The following is a 23,811-nucleotide window of genomic DNA, read 5'->3' as shown; positions in this document are numbered from 1 at the left end:
CAAAACCAACTCCTCAAAAGTAGAAGGTTATAAGATCAACCCTCCTTAGGGTCTCCCCAAGTAATATATATATAAAATCTCTTAATTTAGGAAAAAAAAATAAAAAAAGTTTGAGGCATAGTGTAAGGGGACCCAAGGCGTTGGAGGGTCCCCTAAGCGACAAGGCCCTCTTAACCACCCTAGGCATGCAATGTGTGGCTATATGTAATATAATAATCATAATTTTATTAGGAAAATTTACACATACACCCCTGAGATATCAAAAGTCTAATCATACCTCCCAATTTTGAAAAATTCTACGCATCCCCTGAGGTTCACAAACGTTAACACATGCAACCATTCCGTCAATTTATGACTAATAATATTAAAATCAAAAGGTAAAGTGACAAAAATGTTCATTCAAGAAAAAGGAAAAAAAAAAAAAAACTGCAACTGATCTTCCCCAAATCGTTTAAGGTTTAAAAAAGGGGAAGATCAGTTGCTGGTATGTATCGTGTTTTTCTTGAAAGATCAGACTTTATTCATAAATGGATTGAAGCAGCATCCTGAGATGCAAGGTTAAAAGCGGTAGCTCGTGGGCTGTTGATTTCTTCTTTCGTTCTCTCTGTTTCCACCATTGACAGTGGATACAGCGGTTGTAACTGCGATGAAGAAGGCTTCTGGAGCGTGTAGAATATCCTAGATTGCCAGAGAGTGAGTGATTTCGTGATCGTTGTAGCCTACTTTTCCAACCCCATTGAACTCCTTTACTTTGTTAGCTGCTCCAACGGCCCCTTCAAATGGATACTCTTTTAGTTCATCATCTTCATTGTCCTCTATGGGCTGACCCATTTGCTCAATGGCTGGACTTATGCTCCACACTCATTCCAGCTGATGCTGACCCCCACCGTAGCCAAATTTGTCACTGCTGTGGTCTCCTGTGCTACTGCCATAACCCTTATAACCCTTATCTCTCTGCTCCTCAAAGTAAAGGCCAGAGAGCTATTCTTAAAGGAGAAGGCTTGGGAGCTCGAGAGAGAGGTTGGAAGCAGCTTGAGAAATGAGATCTTTCCGGCTACATCCTATGGTGAAGGAAGCGGCTTGCCTTGCCAAGTGTCTCTGTATTTGTAAAGGTCTTGATTTCCGCATTGAGGTTGAGAACTTGGTGCCTGACTGGGTCCTGGGTGATGAAAGAAGAATATTTCAGGTGATCCTGCATATGTTTGAGAATCTTTTGGGTGGGTGTCATGGAGGAGAGTCTATAACCTTTTGGTTCTTTTAGAGATTGGAAATGCAAGAAGTAATGAGAAACATTGGGCTATTTGGAGACCAGATTCAGCAGATGGGTACGCTTTTATAAAGTTTGAAATTGGTATTGACAATCTTACCAAAAAAAGAATTGGGATTGACAATGGTTGTTCTCAATCAGAAGGCTCAGTTTCAATGATGCAGCTTGCAAGTAGGAGACACAACAGCGAGGGTATTGAAATTGGGAAACACGATCCTCTATAGTACAATCTGCTTCTTCTCGAGATCGAATTCTAGGAAGGATACCTGCAACTCATCTTCCTTTTTTTCAAATCCTAAACGATTTGGGGAAGATGAGTTGCAGATTTTTTTTTTCTTGGAGGGGCATTTTTGTAAATTTACCTCTTGATTTTTACATTGTTAGTCATAAACTGATTGAATGGGTGCATGTGTTAACATTTGTGAACCTCAGGGGGGTACGTAGAATTTTTCAAAACTAGGGGGTATGATTATACTTTCGACATACCTCAGGAGTGGTATGTGTAAATTTTCTATTTTATTATTATGCATATATGCAACATAGAAGTCATATCAATGCAACATGATATAATTATGCTAGTGATACCTAATATGAGAAAATCAACATATAATTAATAAAGTGTAGGATATAATATATGAATATTCATCAAAAAACAAAGCAATAAACATAAAATCAACATAAACTCGTGATGTGTCAACAAGGCATGCTGTCGCCTTGGACCCAAGAAAGAGCCTACACGCCTAGGCGGCGCCTTGACAACTATGGCTTGAAGTAGTAGATTAGGAGCATCTGTCATATTCCTCTGATTTCAAACTGACAACTTGTCTACTACCTTCTTTCATTCAACACAACTAGGTTTTAAGCAATGTTCAAGATTTCAGTTCGACTAAGATTACAACCTTGGTTGAAACCGTAATATACCACCGAAATAGACGAAATGGCACCAAAATATGGTCCATTTCGTCAAAAAATCGAAACATTGAAGATGCCTCAATTTTCTTGCTATTTCGATTCAATAGTGTCGAATCCCAAAAATGCCGTCCAAATTTTGACCTATGGTGTTAATTGCTTTCTGATTGAATGCATATAATGCTGAAGTGCAATGCAAGAGTAAAGCATGGTTCTTAACTCATGAAAGGTTTGTTCACCATCCATATTGGAGGGTGTTGGCCACTCTAAGATAGTGAAACCTTTCCTTTTGCTGGTCTGCTTTATACATGATTTGTCGACAAAGACACATCTCACCCTCAAAATTAGACCACTGGAAAATTTATTTCTCAACGAAGACATTGCACAATTGGAACCAGAAAATACTAACACGGTCTGGCAATTATTATTTGATGGAGCAACCAATCACAAGGGTTATGGAGCCAAAATACTATTAATCACTCCAAACAGAACCTATATGCCCTGGGCGCTTAAGCTAGACTTTGAATGTACTAACAATATGGCCGAATACGAGGCTTGCGCCACAGGACTTGAGGGTGTCTTATCAACAGGTCTTAAGAGACTAGAAATCTATGAGGATTCTTCTTTAGTTGTATGCCAAATGCAAGGAAAGTGGAGAACAAAGGACAAGAAGTTGATACCATATCAAGAACATGTTGAAAATCTATCAAAGGAATTTGAAGAGATATCCTCCTCTTTGCCAAGGGATAGCAATCAGTTTGCGGATGCACTATCAACCCTGATATCCATGGTTGAGATGGAATTTGGAACAAGGGTACATCCGTTCTCAATTGAGTTAAGACATCAACCAACAGATGCCAATCACAACAATGCTTTAACGATTGATGAAAGACCATGGTATGCAAATGTTACTGACTTCATCAAAGAAAGGCGATACCCTAAGGATGTCACGACTAAGGAAAAACGTTTCTTGAGATACACAACCCAATTCGTGCTACGAAAAGACATTCTCTACAAAAGGTCGTATGATGGAGTACAATTATTATGCATTGATGAAGAACAAGCAAAACTAGTAATGGATAAAATCCACCAAGACATATGTGACCCCTATATGACTGCAAGGATGATGACAAAAAGATCCTTAGGCTAGGATATTATTAGAATACCATGGAAGCCGACTGTGCACAGTACGTAAGTATCACAAATGTTAGATATTCAACAATCTCAAACACACACCACCTTCAGAGTCAGACACTCTAAGTTCTCCCTGGCCATTTGCCACTTGGCCTATGACATCATAGACCAAGTGGTCCCTAAGTCCTCTAATGGTCATGAATACATTTTAGTAGCCATCAACTACCTTACCAAGTGGGTGGAAGCCCAATCTTTTGCCAAACTAACAACAACAAGATAGCTACGTTCATAAGCAACAAATCAATTTTCACGATTTCGTCAAGATAGCAGAGAACCAACTCCAAAATGCCTAGTGGAAAGATAGTCTACTAGGGGAATCAATTCTCACGATTTCATCTTCACCACCTGATTCATCACTAGAATTGCCAACTAAATGCCTTTCTCTAGTTAAACTACTTGGAATTTGGGTACCAGGGTTAGCAGCTCCTTTTAATCTAGCAGAAACTTGTCGACGACCAAGTACTCCAGTCGAAGGAACTCCAGGATATGAAATGCTATGTGATGGATTTGTTTGAGAGGTCCATGGGAAGCTCCTAGTCCGCCTTCGCGTCTCACCCACCTATAAGATAAGATTCAAATAACGAAACAGTAAGTTGAGTAGAATACAAATGAATGCAAACTAAAGGTTCATTGACAAATAAATATACCATGCTCCCATAAATGCTCAGCTGCAATGCTCTTGCGGACAGATTATGTTGTTCCTGATCGGCTGCATCAGAGTGTTGTAGGCGTTGTTTTGGCTTGTAGAAATTTTCAGGCCAACTCATTAGACGACCATACTCTCTACTAGGGTATCTTTGGGGGTCGATTGAATTCGAGACCAATGAAGCTGGCCTTTTCAGAAACCCACTGTCAGCCTCAAATGCTCCAATATCGAAAAGGATTACCCTTGCTCTTTCCTCAACCTGATACCAGGATCCTTGGTGACAGAAACTTGTTGCATTTGCACCTGGGCCAACTAATAATCATAAGATAATTCAACTTACAGATCATATGTTGCATTAGGTTGGTTTGACTAGTTAATCAGAACCGACAGAGAGATGAGCAGCTGTAAGATAAGGAAGCAAATTAAGATCACTCATATCTTCCAAAAGTCACAGTGTCTAGGCGACCTAAGGCATTGGACAGGGTCCAAAATCAAGCCGATACCAAAAAGGCGACTAAGGTGTCCAAGGCACCCGCCTAGGCGACTAAGGCACCTGGACGCCTAGGTGTCACCTTGACAACTATAATCCAAATAATCTGTGAAAATTGTTTTTTTTTTTTTTTTGATAACAGGCATCATGTTTTATAAGAGACAAGACTTTGTCAATAAGAAAGGACATCCGCTGAATCAATGCCAGGGTTTTTGTTAGTCAATTGTTTAGTGCAAGATATGGGCTTATGGTAGGAGCTGGGGGTATCACTAATTCAATCAGAAAAGACAAAATCACTGAATGATTCCCTCCACAAACAGAATATAGTTGATGGAGAGAAGCTGTCTAGAGCCTCAAATGTTCAAGCCTCCAAGATCCAGCATATGTCTCGGAGGTCGCTTGTACCTGAAGTCTTTTGTAAAGTCCAATCTCAGTCTTGGAGATCAGATCCTTTCTTTCCCTTGTCTTTTCTGCCCTCTCGATTGGGTTACATGCCTCTTTCTGAGATTTGACAATCTTTAAGCATTTATCATTTCTCTTGATTGGTATTTTTATCAAGGTATCTAATTAGGTTTGGCTTTAGATTCACGTGTCATTTTCTGTAGGACAGTAGTAGATCCGACATATTTAAGAGCTCTCATGGAATTTATTTTATCAGCTAATGCTCTTTCAATGCCCATTAGGTCAATGCCCATTAGGGGCCCATGCAGTCGTTGACACATTGTCTCTGGGTTTGGTCCTTCACCAATGTGGCCAGGCCAATGGCCTACATTTGGAGTCCCATATCAGTGAATGCCAACAAAGCCCAACATCCATGTTGATGATTATTGATGAAGTCCACCAGGGGTAAAAATTTCAATGCCTATAATCATCTTTATAAAATTTCAAGCCTGTAGGTATTTCAATATTCTTTAAAATAATCTTTAACATACAAAAATATGGAACACCCAATTTTCACATGGAAGTCTCAGAAAAAAATAATAATTTTGTACTGTTGATTTAATATAATAAGACTAAAAATAGATCCGCTGGATTACTCGAAACCCAATACAGCAGCATGATATCAAAAAATGTTGTGGCATACATGAACCCCATGGGACCAAAAATGATACCTACCTTAAATGGATCCTCCATGTGTCTAGAACAGTGGGAATGTTAGCCTTATCCTTTTCTCCAATCGGTCTACTTTCATGTCACATGTTTAGGATTAAAAAGAAAACCTCCTAGTTTTTTAAGGAGGCAATTGTTTCAATAATATCGAGTCAATTTTAATAAGCTAAAACGTCAGCTATTCAAGTAATAGGATGCACCACAAGTATTACCAATAAGATACTAAAATGAATCTACAAGAATAATTACCTGCTGTTTCTAGATTGACAAAGTTTAGCTCTCCATACGATGGCAGAAGTGTGGCTGGAGATGTAATCAGTTCCTGAACATCTTGGTTTTTCATGAACCCATCCAATAGTAAACCAATTGAATGGATTGGTATTTCTACAGTTTCCCCCCCTATGTATCTGTTCATTATTGATCTCTCTACAACAAGAGCTCTCAATTCTTGCATTGACATTTTCTCAAATATCTGAGGAAGTAAGAGTTTGGCTAAGATAATTGCACTTTCCTGCAAAAGAAAGAAGTCATATATCATATATGATCTGGTAATTTCTCAGCGTTTGAGAGCCATCCAGTACGAATTTTTCCATAAACCATCCTAGACATATTCCAATTTTAACGATTCATTAATCATTACAAGGCCAGAAAGATGAAATTATATCAAATGAAATACCGTTAACATTACCTGCCACAAGAAATCTTCCACAGCAGGGTCTGAGCGGAGCACTGAGAGTATCCTTTCCGTTTCAATAAAAAAACACTGCAGAACAGAATCCGCGATCATGTCACAGATGTAAGGCTTCTCAACTAGAACCTCATACAGGCCCAAAGTACTTCCATGTGAAAATCTTGGATGCAACGAGTGTTTGTTTCTCAAATTGTTACTTTCCCACTGTTGAGAGAGAGAGAGATGTTAATTTGAACATATCCACAAACATACATGATGTAATCAGACAACTGATGAGCTGTAACTCACAATAAGAATTTTATTACCTTCACTACCCCATTTGAAATAAGCCATATCCCATTTGTCTTGGATCCCTCTTTGTACAGAGAAACACCACGCAATTTCAACTTCATTTCTTTGGTAGAACCCACAAGAGATTCACGTGCTTTGGGAGGAAGAGCTCCAAGAAAAGGATGGATTCCTAACAAATCGTTTGCTTTTGGCATCTTCACCAAGGGAGGATTTCTTAAAAGTTTCTTCAAGTCAGTCTGGTAAGAAGGTTTAATGGAGATTATCACTATGAACTGTGAAAATATAGGAACAAGATTGAAAAAGAATGAAGAATCAGTAACAAATTACCTGAACAGCATCATGAAGATGAAGCATCTCTTTATCTTCCAACAATCCAACCTTCTCAAGATTTTGGATGTAGTCACTCAAATGTTGAAGAATTGAATTTGTCACTTGCCTTGTTTTCAGGACATGCAAAACCTGAGAATGTCCATTGAATCATGTTAAAGTATCAAGTAGAGTAGTGAGAATCTCGATTAGACTATTCCTAGTTCTAATCGAGATTCTCTACTTTGGTGTCCTTGTAATTAGATTAAGTCTCTACGTCTTAGTTTTATTATGATTCCTAGTTGCAATTGGATTTGCTGATTGTAAATTAAATCTATAAATAAAACGATGGGGCAGGAGGCCGATCAATTCGATCATAACTTTCTCTCCTGTCCCTCTTCTCCATCTTCTCTCTACACTTTCTCGGTTCTGGTTTTCTAGAGCTCTGCTTCGTTACATGGTATCAGAGCACAACCATTAGGTTGTTTCTGTTCTGCGATCCTGGTTTGAGAGTCTTCTACAGCTTAATTTCCTTTTAAAGGGTGCAGCACCCTATGCTGCATATTGTTGAAGATTAAACCCTATATGCAGTTTTCAATTGAAAACTAGGGTCTTACTACTACTGCTGACCTGAAGTGAAGAATTGATTGGGGTTTTTAAGTCTAAGTCTCTGTTCAACTTTTAATTCTGATCCAATCATGGGATCTATGTTGCTCTTCGAAGAAATTCTTCAATACTTCCTACGATTAGTTGGATTTTAGGTTATGAATGCAAGTAAGAGAAGGAGAAGAAGTTGAAGGAGGAAGAGGGAAGGAGGAGAAGTAAAAAAAGACAAGAGAATAGAGTAGAAGAAGATCTGGTGGTAATGTGTTGTGTTGGAGAGTATTCTCCACACAGCTATATTACTTCATTGATAATAAGAAATATATTACATCCACCTGTTAGAGTTTATGTAATAAGGGTAGTTTGGGCATTACTCTAGTGTCTTATTTACTTATGTTGTATTTCCTTGTTTTAGCTTTTACCTCCCTAGGGAGATGGTTGTAATTTACTATTTTCACATTAGTGAATCAAATAGGGGAGAGGAAACAACTCTCCTACCATTTGGTTGCTATCTTCTTCTTCTTCTTCCCTTTCTTACCTCTATCCTCTCCTCTCTTCTCTTCTCTTCCCTTGATTTGATCTCTACATCATTTCCAACTTGGTATCAGAGCATTCCCAGGTTTGAGAGTCGACCAAGCTTCTACTTCCTTTTTTTCTCCTCTCTTTGGAACCCTAGGAAAGTAGAGGGTTCCAATAGAGGCTATACCATGTAAGATAATTCTCTTAGAGGATATATTGGAGTTCTATCATCAACTACAAGCCATAATGGATGAAAATTTGGAGCTGTAAAGCTCGATTGAAGAACAAGAAGCCCTAGACAACTTTACCGCCAGTTCCTTCCTTCTTGCTTTTGATTCTCCCTCCTCACACTACCATTTGCATTGAAACCAGACCAGTTAGAATTGCCCAGGGGTCCTCTTTCAACCCCCTAGGGTCTCGGTTGGTGAAGTGAAACAGTATGGGAGCATAGTCCATTCTCTTACAGCCCTATAGGTACCGCCAGATTCTGATTTGCTTCTCTGTTTCATAAAAAATGGCTTGTGGTGTATTGAATAGTTGCTGTTGATTGAAGAGTTGAATTATTTGAGTATTGTTGGTTATTGTGGAATGAGGCTAAGGTGCAAAAGGTGGTGTATTAGCTTGTGATTTGGTTTTCTTCAAGAAGCTGTTGTTCATTGCGTGCTTGTTTGTTTCTTTGGGTAAAGTGTACTCCCCATTTGAAATGCAATATATGATGCTTTCCAGTTATGAAATGGTTGTGGAATGTGTCATATGGAACCTTGAGTTATCATAGGTTGTTGCTACCATTCGAAAAGTTTATTTGAGTGGAGTTCAAATCTGGAACTGTTTTCTTTCCTTGCTGGATTTTCCTTTTTTCTCGAAGAGGGACAGATTGGTGTCGGTAAGGAATGTTGTTTGAGCTTCTCTAGTGGTTGTGTGATGAAGCTATATTTTAAAGAATATAGTGATGTTGAATTTCTTTGACTTTGGGTGTTTTCCTCATCATGTAAGTGTGTTTATTTAGCCTGTCTCAGATCAGTGAATCGACAAGGGTTATTTGGACAAATCTTTCCTGAGAAGAATTATCTCTGTATGGGTAGAGTGTGTGCTCCCCATTGAGTTTGGGTATCATCCCATTATTTCTGTGTATTCCGACATTATGTCAGTTGTTGGAAGAAGAGGCCCGGTTCCACCCAAAGGGAATAACAGGGATAGATTCAGCTGTAACCACTGTGGGAAAGCTGGACACACCCGCGAGAGATGTTGGATACTTTATGGCTGTCCCTCTGGCATGCATGACAACAGGAGAGGGGGAGCCGGAGCATGCTCCTTGATGACTGAGGTTGCACCTATGGGATCTACATGGGTTATTGACTCTGGAGCCACAAACCATATAACCAACATTTCTCAGTGTTATGACTCCTACACTATATGTTCTGGTAAGGAAAAGGTTAGAGTTGCTGATGGTTCCCTTTCCTCTATTTCTGGTAAAGGTAGTGTTCGTGTCACTTCTTCTATCTACCTTGACTTTGTTCTTCATGTTCCTCAGTTTCATACTAACATCTTTTTTGTAAACCACCTAACCAAATCCTTGAATTGTTCTGTCACTTTTTTTTCATCTCATTGTGTTTTTCAGGATTTGGTGACAAAGAAGGTAATTGGCAGAGGACATGAGGAAAAGGGACCCCTTTACCTTCTTGATCAAGGGACTTTACCTACTGCTCAGTCCTACGCATGTGGGCGTAATGACAACAATACTGTTGACTCTGTGATGTCGTGGCATCAACGTTTGGGCCACCCTTCTTTTGGGGTTATGAGGACAAAATTGCCCCACTTGTTTTCTTCCATTCCTTCTTCCCATGTGTTTCAATGTGAACCCTGTTTGTTTGCCAAACATTGTCGTTCTCCTTATCCTTATTAGGGTAATAGATCCACTATTCCCTTCCATATTGTGCACTCAGATGTTTAGGGCCTTCCCCCACTACTTCTTTGTTAGGCTATCGCTATTTTGTTTCCTTTATTGATGACTATTCCAGGGCAACTTGAACCTTTTTTATGAAACAAAAAAGTGAGGTCTATGATGCCTTTAAAAATTTTTATCAGCTCATTTATACCCAGTTTCGTACTCGTATTCAAATTATTCGTTCTGATAAAGGGAGGGAAGTATATGTATGGGGGGCGTCAACAGTTTTTTACTGATCATGGCATTATCCATCAAGTTGCTTGTTTGGACACCCCTCAACAGAATGGGGTGGCTAAAAGGAAAAATCGCCATTTGTTGGAAGTCACTAGAAGTCTCCTATTTGGCATACATGTTCCAAAAACCTTTTGGTCTGAAGCTCTTCTCACTGCTTCCTTTTTAATCAATCGCATGCCCACTAAACTTCTGGGCTCCAAATCCCCTTTAGACTTGTTGTCTCCTCAGACTTCTGCTTTCTCTCTTCCTCCCAAGGTGTTTGGGTGTGTCTGCTATATCCATGTCAACAAATGTGCTCAGTCTAAGCTTGACCCCAAGGCACTTAAATGTATTTTCCTTCGATATTCCTCATCTACTAAGGGGTATAAGTGCTATCACCCCTCTTCTCGAAGGTAACTTTTCTCAAAAGATGTTACCTTCTTTACTTCTTCTCAACATCCTTTTCAGGGGGAGAATAGTGGAAATGAAGAGGTTGTCTTCATCCCTTTCCTCCCACCTTTGCCTACTTCTCCATTTCTGTTTGATATTAGGAAACAAAAAGAAGGGGCTGTTGTTGAAAATTGTTCTGGTAATGAGAAAGATTACCACATTCAGTACAAAAAAGGTGAATGCTTGAAGAGTAAAGGACAGAAGACCTGCCAAGACCCCTCTTTAGATCCACATCCTGAGATACATCCTCCGTAGTCAGGTAACATCTCTTCTCTTCCTTCTGATTTAGACCTTCCCATTACTACTAGAAAAGGGAAGAGAGCTTGCACTAATCCTGTAGCCCAGTTTGTTTCCTATGATGCTCTCTCTCCTACAGGTATTGTCTTCACTACTGCCCTCTCTTCTATTTCCATCCCAAAAATTGTCACTGAGGCCATGTCTAACCCAAAGTGGAAGCAAACCATGTCTGAGGAAATGATGGCCCTTGAGAAGAACTGTACTTGGAAACTAGTTGATCTTCCCAGGGGGAGAGTTCCAGTTGGATGCAGATGGGTATACACAGTCAAGTACCAATCAGATGGTACAGTTCAGAGATACAAGGCCTGGTTGGTGGCTAAAGGCTACAGTAAGGTGTATAGGATCGATTATTAGGAGACATTTGCTCTTGTGGTAAAGCACAACTCAATAAGAGCTCTTTTGTCTTTGGTGCCTAATCAAGATTGGCCATTGTATTAGTTGGATGTGAAGAACGCTTTCCTCCATGGTGATCTAGAAGAGGAAGTGTACATGCAGACTCCACCTGGCTTTAAGTGTCCCTCAGCTGAAGGAAAAGTGTGTCTGCTCAAGAAGGCACTATATGGTTTCAAGCAGTTTCCGAAGGCTTAGTTTGAGAGGTTTAGACAGGCCATTTTGAAAAATAGGTATTCCCAGAGCCAAGCTGACCACATTTTATTTACCCGGCGAGGTAATGGTACCATCACAACCCTTATTGTCTATGTTGATGATATTGTAGTGACTGAAAATGACAAGGCTGAGATAGCTAGGCTAAAGACATACTTGGCTCAACAGTTTGAGATTAAAGATTTGGGTCCCTTAAAGTACTTCTTGGGTATTGAAGTGCCAAGGTCTAAGAAGGGAATACATATTTGTCAAAGGAAGTTTGTCCTAGACTTGTTGAAAGAGATAGGGACGTTGGGTTGCAAACCAGCAAACTCTCCTATTGATCAGAATCATAAGCTAGGAGAAGACTGTGGACCTTCCCTTGTTGATGCAGGGAAATACCAGAGGCTTGTAGAGAAATTGATCTATCTCTCTTTAACTCGCCCAGATATCACCTATGCAGTTGGGGTGATGAGTCAGTTTATGCACGCCTCCAAGAGTGGGTACCTGGATGCTGTTTACCGGATCCTTAGATACTTAAAGTCCTCTCCAGGAAAAGGTCTCCTATATGCCAAGAACAACCATTTGAGAATCGAAGGCTACACTGATGCTGATTGGGCTGGTTCAGTTTCTGACAAACTATCTACATCTGGCTATTGTACTTTTGTGGGTGGTAATATGGTCGCATGGAGGAGTAAAAAGCAACCAGTTGTGGCTCGATTAAATGCAGAGGCAAAATTTAGAGCTATAGCTCATGGATTATGTGAACTTCTATAGTTGAGATGGCTGATCCAAGAGTTGGGATTTGATACTGAGGCACCTATGAGACTCTATTGTGATAACAAGGCTGCCATTAGCATTGCACACAACCCTGTACAACATGACAAAACAAAGCACATTGAAGTGGACCGCCATTTCATCAAGGAGAAGATTGGCTCAGGATACATTTGTACTCCTTTTGTTAAGACAGGCGATCAGTTAGCTGACATCTTTACCAAGGGGCTCATCCCTCATCAGCTCAGTACCCTGTTATGCAAGCTGGGAATGTATGACATTTATTCTCTAGCTTGAGGGGGAGTGTTTGAGTTTATGTAATAAGGGTAGTTTGGGCATTAGTCTAGTGTCTTATTTACTTATGTTGTATTTCCTTGTTTTACCTTTTACCTCCCTAGGGAGATGGTTGTAATTTACTAATTTCATATTAGTGAATCAAATAGGGGAGAGGAAACAACTCTCCTACCATTCGGTTGCTATCTTCTTCTTCTTCTTCTTCTTCTTCCCTTTCTCACCTCTATCCTCTCCTCTCTTCTCTTCTCTTCCCTTGATTTGATCTCTACATCATTTCCAACTCAACCTCCCTAGAGAGATAAAAGGTAAAAAAGATAAAAGAAAAAAAAGGAGAAAATACATTATAAGGCAACCAGACAAAAGACTAGTTCCTAAAGTACCCTTATTACATAATTTCGAACAAGTCTAACACTCCCCCTCAAGCTGGAGAATAAATGTCATGCATTCTCAGCTTGCATAAGAGGGTACCAAACTGAAGAGAGGTAAGCCCTTTGGTGAAGATGTCCGCCAGTTGATCACCAGTCTTCACGAAAGTGGTACAAATGCAGACAGGGTCTATCTTCTCCTTGATGAAGTGTCTATCCACTTTGTTAGCATTGTTATGGAGTTCTTTTTTCCTTTAGTCCAAGTTGGATCTTCTTTCTTTAATATTAGTATAATCCAGCTTGAGGGGGAGTGTTAGAATATATGTACTCCAGAATACCGTGGGGGGTATTCTAGTCCTTTTGGGGTATTTTTATGTTATTAAGTGTACTTAGCTTATGTCGGCTATGTGGGTTTTAGTCCCACATCGCCTAGCTTAGACTATTTGTAATTTTCCCTCTATTATAAATAGAGGGGCTTACCTATCAATACAACAAGCCATTCCATTATTTTATTCCCTCTCTCTGACCCACGGTTCAACCAACATGGTATCAGAGCTGGTCTGATCTAGGTTAGAGAAAAAAAAAACCCTATGTCTCCCTTCTTCTCCTCCAATCGATCTTTCCCTTCTTCTCCTTTTCTCGGTTTTCTCTTGCTCCTGTTCTTCTTCTTTTCAGCCCAACAAAAGGGGCAGCACTAATGAGGTAAACATAATATTGATGATTTAGTTGCTGCCCCCCTTCTCTTCTATTGTTTTTATTAAAAAAAAACCTGCTGGAGCTTCATCTGCGATTTGGAGTTTCCCTTCTTTGAGATCAGATCTCTATGAACTTGATCTTCTTATTTAGGAACACCCTATGCAGCCTTTTTCCAGCCATATTCTACCCTATTCCTAAACCTAACTTCCCTTTTTCTTTATCTCCATCTTTTATTATTTGTTTTCCAGCCTAAATCCCCAAATCGATTTCACCTTGTCAGGGTTTTTCAAAACCCTGACTCCAATCGATTTTGGGGTTTCCCTTGTCAGATGCAGCCAATATTTCAGGGATAATTCCCAACTAATCCAAGCCTTAATCGACCTCAGTTTGGTCACTATCTGATGGCTGGATTCGTACCTACAGCAAAACCTTCTCAACCTGCTATTTTTGGTTACCTGTTAAAACCCTGACTCAAATCGACATTAGGGTTACAGGTTTCAGTTTTTCCTGCCTTTTGGAGGGATGCTTACTCCATCTATAAGGATCACTCGACCTCAGTTTCAGCCTCTTTCCAAGTGTTTGAAAACCCCTAACCCCAATCGATCCTTCTTTTCAAGGTTTTGAAAAAAACCCTGACAAATATCGATTTTAGGGTTAGGGTTGATTGCTACTATTGGAGTTTTTTGGAGGTGTTTCTACCATCAAGAAGGACATTCTACTTCAACTATTCATGGCTTGAAGAAGGTCTATTGCACATGATAGCTGCCGCCCTATTTTTCTGCAATTTTTTGGTGATTCTCCCACGTGAAGAACAAGTCTCAATTACCAAGGAGATTGGTTATTCGAACTGGAGATCCATTCCAGCAGTGGTGGTCAGCATCTATTACCAGAAGACATCACCTTTGACAAGTCATCATCACTTTGTTGAAGCCCCCTTCCCTACAATCGATCTTCCCTTTCAGGGTTTGTTACAAAACCCTGACTATAATCGATCTAAGGGTTAAGGCAGTCCACTATTGCTGATTTTTTTAGGAGAGTTTTATAAACATCAGAGGAGTATTCAGCCCCTATTTCAGCATCATTCATCAGTTCTTTTTGGAAAAATTAAGGTTCATTCTTATGGCTCGGTTTCTCCAATTATCAACCTATGTTTCTTACTCATTCCTATATGGCTGGCTGCTTCAACTACCTATGGATCTGTTTGGTTATTTATCTTATATTTGCTGGTTATTTTGAGCTTTCATACCTACCTGGCTGGTATTATTGATTGGCTTCTTTAAGCATGACTGGTTGATGTGTTACTGCTGCCTTCATGTGGAATACTGCTGCCCTATGATTGTGATTGAGTTTCCTATTATTGGAGATCGAATTTCTTTTGTTATGGAATACTCGAATCTGCTACCCTAGAGATCAGCTTATTTGGGACTACAACAGTGTGTTCCACGATTATTGGCTGCACCTACAAACATATTCAGTTATGTGAAGCTTTTCTGGTTCATTTCTGGCTCACCTTGGAGCTTGAATCATAGCATTGTTACTAATTCAGATCTGATCAAATTTTTGTTGAAGCTTCTACAATCCATTGTTGTCCAGATATCTTCGTTTGTTCTTTTAAGCATCTGGGAGTTTATACATTGGGGTTTTTGCACACTTGTTCCTCCTTGTTTGAAGATTGATCAAGCCTTAAAGAATGGAGGCTTTCCTTACTTCAAATCAGATCTGTATACTTGTCAGATTTGAATATTGGAGTTAGCAGTTTCTCCCCTGCAGGAGTTTCCATCAAAGGTGTTTGTTTGATCGCTTGACGATGGTTGGAGATTTATATGTTGCATTACTTACTTACTTCATTATCCCACTGCTTTTTCCTTCACCACCTCCCAAACCATACCTTTGGCATTCCCCATAACCACCTTGGAAGTTAATGGTACTCTCTTCTTTACCATTTCTTCTTTTTTCCTTTACACTTGGCAGCCATTGAAAAATTCTGGAATGTTATGTTTTGCCCTATCTCTAAAATTATCTCTCTTATGTCCACGTGCACTACACGTGAGGGGGGGATTATATACAGTATACCTGCAACCATTGCAGAGAGCAGAACATGTAGGGACACTTGGTGCAAAACATAGAAGGTCAGAGGTTTCACCATTGCCAATGGGTATCTACTTTGTTATTGGGTTGAGTTTGCCGCAAGGGAGAGGTTGGTCTTAAAATTTTGAAGATGTTTGGTTATTGCCTGCCTATATGAGGTTCTATAGTTGGGTTGTTTTTTTTCTACTGCTTGCTCTTTATTGCTGCCTGATACATTTGTTCGCTACCCTAGTCACTTATCTTCAAGATTATCAGTCTGAGATTCATCACTGGACAGCTGCTGAAGATTGGTGAAAATTTACTGATCAAGTCTGCCTAAGTTTTGAAGATCTAATTTTACAAGTTCTTGAAGGTTTATTTGGGAGCTGCGTTCATCTTGAAGCTGGATTCTGCTACAACTTATCTTTTCCCATTTTATTCAAGTTGGGCATTAGTACCTTGTATGCGCCAACTTGAGGGGGAGTGTTAGCATTGTTATGGAGTTCTTTTTTCCTTTAGTCCAAGCTGGATCTTCTTTCTTTAATATTAGTATAATCCAGCTTGAGGGGGAGTGTTAGAATATATGTACTCCAGAATACCGTGGGGGTATTCTGGTCCTTTTGGGGTATTTTTATGTTATTAAGTGTACTTAGCTTATGTCGGCTATGTGGGTTTTAGTCCCACATCGCCTAGCTTAGACTATTTATAATTTCCCTTCTATTATAAATAGAGGGGCTTACCTATCAATACAACAAGCCATTCCATTATTTTATTCTCTCTCTGTGACCCACGGTTCAACCAACACACTTCAATGTGCTTTGTTCTGTCATGTTGCATTGGATTGTGAGCAATACTGATAGCTGCCTTGTTATCACAGTAGAGCCTCATATAACCTTCAGTGTCAAACCCCAATTCTTGAACCAATCGTTTCAACCATATGAGTTCACACACTCCATGAGCCATAGCCCTAAACTCTGCCTCTGAACTAGATCTGGCTACAACAGGCTTTTTTTTCCTTCTCCATGTGACTAAGTTACCTCCCACAAATGTACAATAACCGGAGGTAGATCTTCCAGTCTGTGATGGATCCAGCCCAATCGGCATCAGTGAAGCTTTCCACTCTCAAGTGATTGTGCCTGGCATACAACAGTTCTTTCCCTGGAGAAAACTTCAAATATCTGAGAATGCGATACATACCATCCAAGTGGCCACTCTTGGGGGCATGCATAAATTGGCTCACCACTCCCACCGCATAAGAAATATATGGGCGTGTTATAGAGAGATAAATAAGCTTCCCCACTAGCCTTTGGTACTTTCCTGCATTAACAAGAGAGGGACCACAATCTTCTCCTAGTTTGTGATTCTGCTCAATAGGAGAATTTGTTGGTTTGCAGCCCAACATCCCTGTCTCTATTAACAAATCAAGAACAAACTTCTATTGACATATGTTGATTCCTCTCTTCAGTCTCTTGGACTTTGATACTTCAATTCCCAAGAAATACTTCAAGGGACCTAGATCTTTGATTTCAAACTGTAGAGCCAAGTAGATATTAAGCCTATTTATCTCAGCTTTGTCGTCTCCAGTGACTACAATATCATCAACATAGATAATAAGAGATGTGATGGTACCATTACCTCGCTTGGTAAAGAGAGTGTGGTCAGCTTGGCTCTGGGAATATCCATTCTTCAGAATAGCCTGCTGGAATCACTCAAAGCATGCCTTTGGTGACTGTTTGAGACCATATAGTGCATTCTTGAGAAGACACCCTTTCCCTTCAGCTGAAGGTATTTTGAAACCTGGTGGAGTTTGCATGTACACTTCCTCTTCGAAGTCACCATGAAGGAAGGCATTCTTCACATCTAACTGATATAATGCCCAATTTATTGGCTGCCAATGATAATAGAACTCTTATAGAGTTATGCTTGGCCATAGGAGCAAATGTCTCTGGATAGTCAATTCCATAGACTTGACTGTACCCCTTGGCCACCAACCTTGCCTTGTACCTTTCAACTGTACCATCAGATTAATACTTGATTGTGTAGACCCATCTACATCCAACTGGGACTCGTCCCCTGGGGATATCTACCAATTGCCAAGTACCCTTCTTCTCAAATGCCATCATCTCCTCAGACATAGCTTGTCTCCATTTTGGGTCAGACATAGCCTCAATGATATTCTTGGGAATAGAAACAGAAGAGAGCAATATTAAAGCCAAGACCTGTAGGAGAGAGAGCATCATAGGAAACAAATTGGGCTATAGGATTAGTACAAGCTCTTTTGCCTTTCCTAAAAACGATAGGAAGGTCTAAATTAGAGGGAAGAGAAGGGATGTCACCCGACTAAGGAGAATAGGTCTCAGGATGTGGATCTAAAGAGGACTCTTAGCAGGTCTTCTTTCCCTTCAAGCATTCACCTCTTTTGTACACAACCACTTCTTTGTCATTGCTATTATCCACACCTGATTGATCATCAGTATCAACCACATCCACTGCTCTGTATTTTCCAATGTCAAACATAAAAGGAGAGATAGAGGAGAAAAAAAGGGAATATCAGCAACCTGTTTACTTCCACAATTCTCCCCCTGAAGAGGATGCTGAGATGGAGCAAAGAAAGGGACAGATTCAAGGAAGGTGACATCTTTGGACAAGAGACACCGATGAGAAGAAGGGTGATAACACTTGTAGCATTTGGTAGTTGAGGAATACCTAAGAAAGAGACACTGGAGAGCTTTGGGATCAAGTTTAGTGTGAGAGGGTTTGTTAACATGCACATAACAAACACATCCAAAGACTTTGGGAGGAAGGGAGAAAGCAGAAACCTGTGGAGATAAGGTTTCTGAGGGAGATTTGGAACCAAAGAGTTTGGTAGGCATACGGTTTATGAGAAAGGAAGCTGTGAGAAGAGCATCAGATCAGAAGGTCTTAGGAACATGCATGCCAAAAAAGAGACTATGGGTGACCTCCAATAAATAGCGATTTTTCCTCTTAGCAACCCCATTTTGTTAGGGTGTGTCAACACATGCTAGCTAATGGATAATGCCATTATTAGCAAAGAAGGTTTAGAGGTCACTAAACATGTATTCCCCCCCCCCCTTATTAGACCGAACAGTTTTGATTCTAGTATCAAACCGAGTAAGAATCATCTGATAAAAATTCTTAAATGCATCATAGACATCATTTTTATGCTTCATAAGAACAATCCAAGTAGTACGAGAAAATCATCAACAAATGAAACAAAGTAATGATAGCCAAATAAAGAGGTAGTAGGTGAAGGTCCCCAAACATCTGTATGCACAATATGGAAAGGAGCAGTAGATCTATTACCATGATTTGGATAAGATGAATGACAATGTTTGGCAAACATACATGGTTCACATTGAAAAACATGAGAAGAAGCAAAAGAAGAAAATAAATGAGGTAATTGTTTCCTCATTACAACAAAAGATGGATGGCTAAGACGACAATGTCATAACATAATAGAATCCATAGAACTACTATCATTACGTCCACACACATAGGACTGAGTTGCGGGCAGAAAAGGTTCAAAAAGGTAAAGGCCTTTCTCTTCACGTCCAGTGCCAATAATCCTCTTCATCACCAAATCCTGAAAAAGACAGTAGGAAGGGAAAAAAGTGACACAATAGTTCAAAGATTTAGTAAATTGACTCACAGATAAAAGATTAGCAGTAAGGTTAGGAATGTGAAGGACGGAAGTAAGAGAAATGGATGATGTAACAGAAATGCTGCCCTTACTAGAAATAGAGGAAAGGGAGCCATCAGCTACCCTAACCTTATCCTTACCAGAACAAATGGTGTAGGAATCATAATAATAAGACGTACCAGTCATGTGGTCAGTGGCAACAGAGTCAATAACCCAAGACTAGGCTGCAGTAGAAGCTGATGTGGAGACCTACAAAGCGAAGGATGAAGAGGAGTTGGTCACTGTAGGTGTAGAAGATGTGCTCAAATGTGACAAGACCCTGCGAAACACTGCATCTGCCAAGGTGGAATCATCTTGTGTGCTAGGTGGGTACTCCCTAGAATCTGCCTTAGTCATCACAGAGTGTGCTCGAGCTCCCCCTCTACGGCCACCATGGGTACCAATAGCACCACTTTGTGTACCAAGAGGACGATCATAAAGAAGTCCAACACCTATCCTTAGTATGTTCAGATCTCCCACAATGATCGCATCGAAACCTGTCTCTGTCTTCCCCACGGTTAGGCCCTTGGCCTCTACCACCTCAACAGGCATCTCTGAGAGAACTAGAAGTGAGAGCATATACCGATGCATGACCCCTATTATTCACATATAACTATGGTTTTTCACATCTTCATTTTTTGAAGTTAGCTCGAGGAAAAGGGGTTCTTTTGTCTCCCCATAATCATCTCCGTATTAAGGCATATACCGATGCTGATTGGGGTGGCTCTTCTGATCGAAAGTCTACATCAGTGTACTGCTCATTTGTAAGAAGGAACCTTGTCACTTGGCGCAGCAAGAAACAAAATGTTATGGCAAGGTCCAGTGCTGAAGCAGAGTTCCGGGCTATGGCACAAGGAATCTGTGAGTTGTTATGGATTCAGGGTTTACTTCAAGACCTTGGTGTTACTGTTCGTCTCCTAGTGATGTTGTATTGTGATAATAAAGCCGCAATTAGCATTGCCCATAATCCAATGCAGCATGATTGTACACGAAGCATGTGGAGATAGATAGACACTTCATCAAAGAGAAGTTGGAGAGTAGATAGATTTGTATGCCTTTTGTGAAAACCGATGATCAACTGGCTGATGTTTTCACTAAAGGCTTGTGTGGAAAATTATTTCATCCTATTTTGTTCAAGTTGGGCATGTGTGATATCTATGCACCAACTTGAGGGGGAGTGTTGAGTTTTGTACCCTGAGGGGCATTATGGGGTTTTTCCCCTATAGCCGATTCATAATTAGAGACGGCTATAAAGGGGGTATTATTGTATTTTTATTCTCTCTTTTTATTATAAATAAAGGGCTCGGTGATCCTATTGATCACTCAAGCATTCAGTTCTAAAGCTGCTAACATTATCTTTGCTGATGGGTCCTCCATTCAAGTAACTGGTCATGGAGATGTTTCTCCTACATCCTCCATAACCCTCTCTCATGTTTTTCATGTTCCTAAATTACCTCTAAGCCTTTTCTCTATTAGTCAACTTACTAAATCTCTTAAGTGTTCTGTAACATTTTATCCTTCTTATTGTGTTTTTCAAGACCTTCAGACAAAGAAGACGATTGGTGGTGGGCTTAAGTGCGACGGTCTATACTACCTGGATAGCACAAGACCTTCTACTGCAACTACATCTACTACTATCCCCTCTCCTATGCAATGACATTTACGCCTTGGTGACCCTTCTTTGCCAAAACTTCAGTTAATGGTTCCGAGTTGCAAGACTACACCTCTTCTTGAATGTGAAGCCTGTGAACTAGGAAAACATCACTGCGCCTCCTTTCCTACCCGTACTAAACTTAACAGTTCTTCTTTGTTTTCTTTGGTGCCTTCTGACATATGGGGTCTGTGTAGTGTTCGTAATAGATTAGGATTCTCTTATTTTGTTGGTTTTGTGGACGATTATTCCCGTTCCATTTGGGTTTATCTGTTAAAGGACCGGACTCAATTTATTACTGTATTCAAATTCTTTTATCAGGAAACAAAAACTCAGTTTGATAAGTCTATTAAAATTTTTCGTTCTGATAATGCTCTTGAATACACCCAATCTGAGATTTCTGATTTTTGTCTTACTCATGGTATTATTGTATTAACCACCAAACTAGTTGCTCGTACAACCCACAACATAATGGAGTGGCCGAATGCAAAAATAGGCACTTACTGGAAGTAGCCCGGTCCATTATGGTCCATATGATTGTTCCCAAACGGTTTTGGTGTGATGTTGCCCTCACTGCTTGTTACCTTATTAATCGTATGCCATCATCTGCTTTAAATAATACTATTCCTGTATTTCTTCTTTATACTGATTGTTCTTTGTTTCCTTCCCCACCACGTGTATTTGGTTGTGTATGTTTTGTTCACATTCTTCACCTTGTAGTTGATAAATTATCTCCTCGCTCTATCAAATGTATTTTTCTAGGTTACTCTCGAACCCAGAAAGGATACAAATGTTTTGATCCGGTTTCTAATAAACAATATGTTAGTGCTGACGTCACATTTTTTTAAAATACTCGTTATTTCTCTCCTCATATGCCATCTACTGTGACCCCTAACAACCTCTTCGGATCACCTATCCTTGTACTCATTCCCATCTCATCATCTCCACCTATACAAGTCTATCATCGTCGTCGCCATTGACCTCCTACCTTACCATCCACCATCCACTACTATTATTGAACCAGCCCTCGCCGTCCCTGATCCATTACCTTTTGATTCCTGTGCTCCAGAGCTGCCATCCACTACTGCTAACATTCCTCCAGCCCCTCCATCTGCTTCTAATGCTGAGGTCTCTATTGACTTACCGGTTGCTGTTCATAAAGGTACTCATACGTGCACTCAAAAATCCCACCAATCTTTAACTGTTTATCCCATTGAAAAATATCTCTATTTCTCATCTCCCATCCCACTATCACCGAGCCTCTCTCCGAGACAGTGCCCAGATCGTTACACCTTTCGTGCGTGTCGGAACTTACCCAACAAGGAATTTCGCTACCTTAGGACTGTTATAGTTACGGCCGCCGTTCACCGGGGCTTCGGTCGCCGGCTCCCCTGTCATCAGGTCACCAACTTCCTTGACCTTTCGGCACTGGGCAGGCGTCAGCCTCCATACATAGTCTCCCTCTTGCTTCTGTTTTATCTACTAACTTTGTTCCTCAATCCCAACGTGAGGCGATCCCTCACCCTGGCTGGAAGACAGCAATGGATACTGAAATGGATGCTTTGTTATCTCGACAGACTTGGACTCTGGTTTCTCCACCTCCTGGTAAGGATCTTGTCAAATGTTGGTGGGTTTATACTATCAACCATAATCTTGATGGTTCTGTTGAGCGGCTTAAGGCTCGATTGGTTGCTAAGGACTATACTCAGACATATGGTGTTGATTACTTCGAGACTTTCTCGCATGTTGCTCACCTGAATTCAGTTCGTATTCTTATTTCTCTAGCTATTAATTTTGACTGGCCCTTATATCAGATGGATATAAAAAATGCCTTTCTCTATGGTGACTTTCAATAAGAGGTTTATATGGAGCAACCTCCAAGGTATGTTGCTCAGGGGAAGAATTCTACCAAAGTTTGCAAGCTCCGTAAGGCCATTTATGGGTTGAAACAATCCCCACGGGCATGGTTTGATAAATTCAGCTCCATTGTCACCAAGGTTGGGTTCGCACAATGTTATTCTGATCCAACTGTTTTTGTTCAGCGTCAAGGCTCAAAAGTGGTGGTGATGGTGGTTTATGTGGATGATATTATTATATCTAATAATGATATCTACAGTATTACTCAAGTTATCTTCATCAGCATTTTCAAATGAAAGACTTGGGCGTTCTCAAGTATTTCATTGGTATTGAAGTGTTGCGAAGCAAGAAAGGTGTTAGCTTATCCCAAAAAAAAAAAACATTCTTGATCTACTTACTGACACCGGAATGCTTGCTTCCAAACCCGTAGATACTCCCATGGATCCTACCAAAAGCTTGGGTCCATTGAGAGTGAGGATTTTACACATGTTCTTCGTTATAGAAGACTAGTTGGGAAACTCATTTATGTTACTGTTACCCGCCCGGATATATCCTTTGCCGTTGGAGTTATTAGTCAATTTATGCAACATCCAAAGAAAATTCATTGGGATGCTACTTGTCGTGTGCTGCGATTTCTAAAGGGTGCTCCTGGCATGGGTCTTATTTATCGACCTAATTGGAATGCTAATCTGGTTGGGTTTTTTTATGCTGATTAGGCCGATGTTGATGATGATAGGCGGTCGACTACTGGATATTGTACTTTTGTGGGTGGTAATTTGGTCACCTGGAAGAGCAAGAAACAAACTACTATTTCCTGGTCTAGTGCTGAAGCTGAGTATCAAGCTATGGCACATACTATAGCTGAGTTAATGTGGATTAAGTCATTACTTCAGG

The 23,811-nt window shown here is 40.2% G+C and overlaps 2 protein-coding genes across 7 annotated transcripts in view; one reads left to right on the top strand and one right to left on the bottom strand.

Moving 5' to 3' along the window:
- The first annotated feature begins 2,714 nt into the window (after window positions 1-2,714).
- Window positions 2,715-3,326, top strand: LOC122645235. The gene has a single exon (XM_043838565.1). The coding sequence runs from the start codon at window positions 2,715-2,717 to the stop codon at window positions 3,324-3,326; it is 612 nt and encodes a 203-aa protein (XP_043694500.1).
- A 295-nt stretch (window positions 3,327-3,621) lies between these two features.
- The window catches only part of LOC122645995 (sodium/hydrogen exchanger 8), a 105,063-nt gene continuing 84,873 nt past the window's right edge, over window positions 3,622-23,811 (bottom strand). For 5 of the 6 annotated variants that reach the window (XM_043839441.1, XM_043839445.1, XM_043839442.1 and 2 more), the window contains 6 exons: window positions 6,926-7,057; window positions 6,613-6,834; window positions 6,305-6,511; window positions 5,866-6,127; window positions 4,018-4,328; window positions 3,622-3,929 (listed from right to left, as the gene is read on the bottom strand). In XM_043839441.1, the coding sequence (XP_043695376.1) occupies window positions 3,660-3,929; window positions 4,018-4,328; window positions 5,866-6,127; window positions 6,305-6,511; window positions 6,613-6,834; window positions 6,926-7,057 (1,404 nt within the window). In that variant the 3' untranslated portion in view covers window positions 3,622-3,659. The remainder of the gene's footprint in view (window positions 3,930-4,017; window positions 4,329-5,865; window positions 6,128-6,304; window positions 6,512-6,612; window positions 6,835-6,925; window positions 7,058-23,811) is intronic. The other variant, XM_043839443.1, reaches the window with a different exon arrangement.

The sequence above is a fragment of the Telopea speciosissima genome, chromosome 11 (genome assembly GCF_018873765.1).
Source record: "Telopea speciosissima isolate NSW1024214 ecotype Mountain lineage chromosome 11, Tspe_v1, whole genome shotgun sequence".
In the NCBI taxonomy this organism is placed as follows: domain Eukaryota; kingdom Viridiplantae; phylum Streptophyta; class Magnoliopsida; order Proteales; family Proteaceae; genus Telopea; species Telopea speciosissima.
The sequence above is the reverse complement of the archived record's forward strand: the minus strand, read 5'-3'. Positions and strand labels throughout refer to the sequence as shown.

Excerpts from the sequence above, each read along its gene's own strand:
- LOC122645235 (XM_043838565.1), top strand. The coding sequence starts at position 2,715 with ATGGCCGAATACGAGGCTTGCGCCACAGGACTTGAGGGTGTCTTATCA.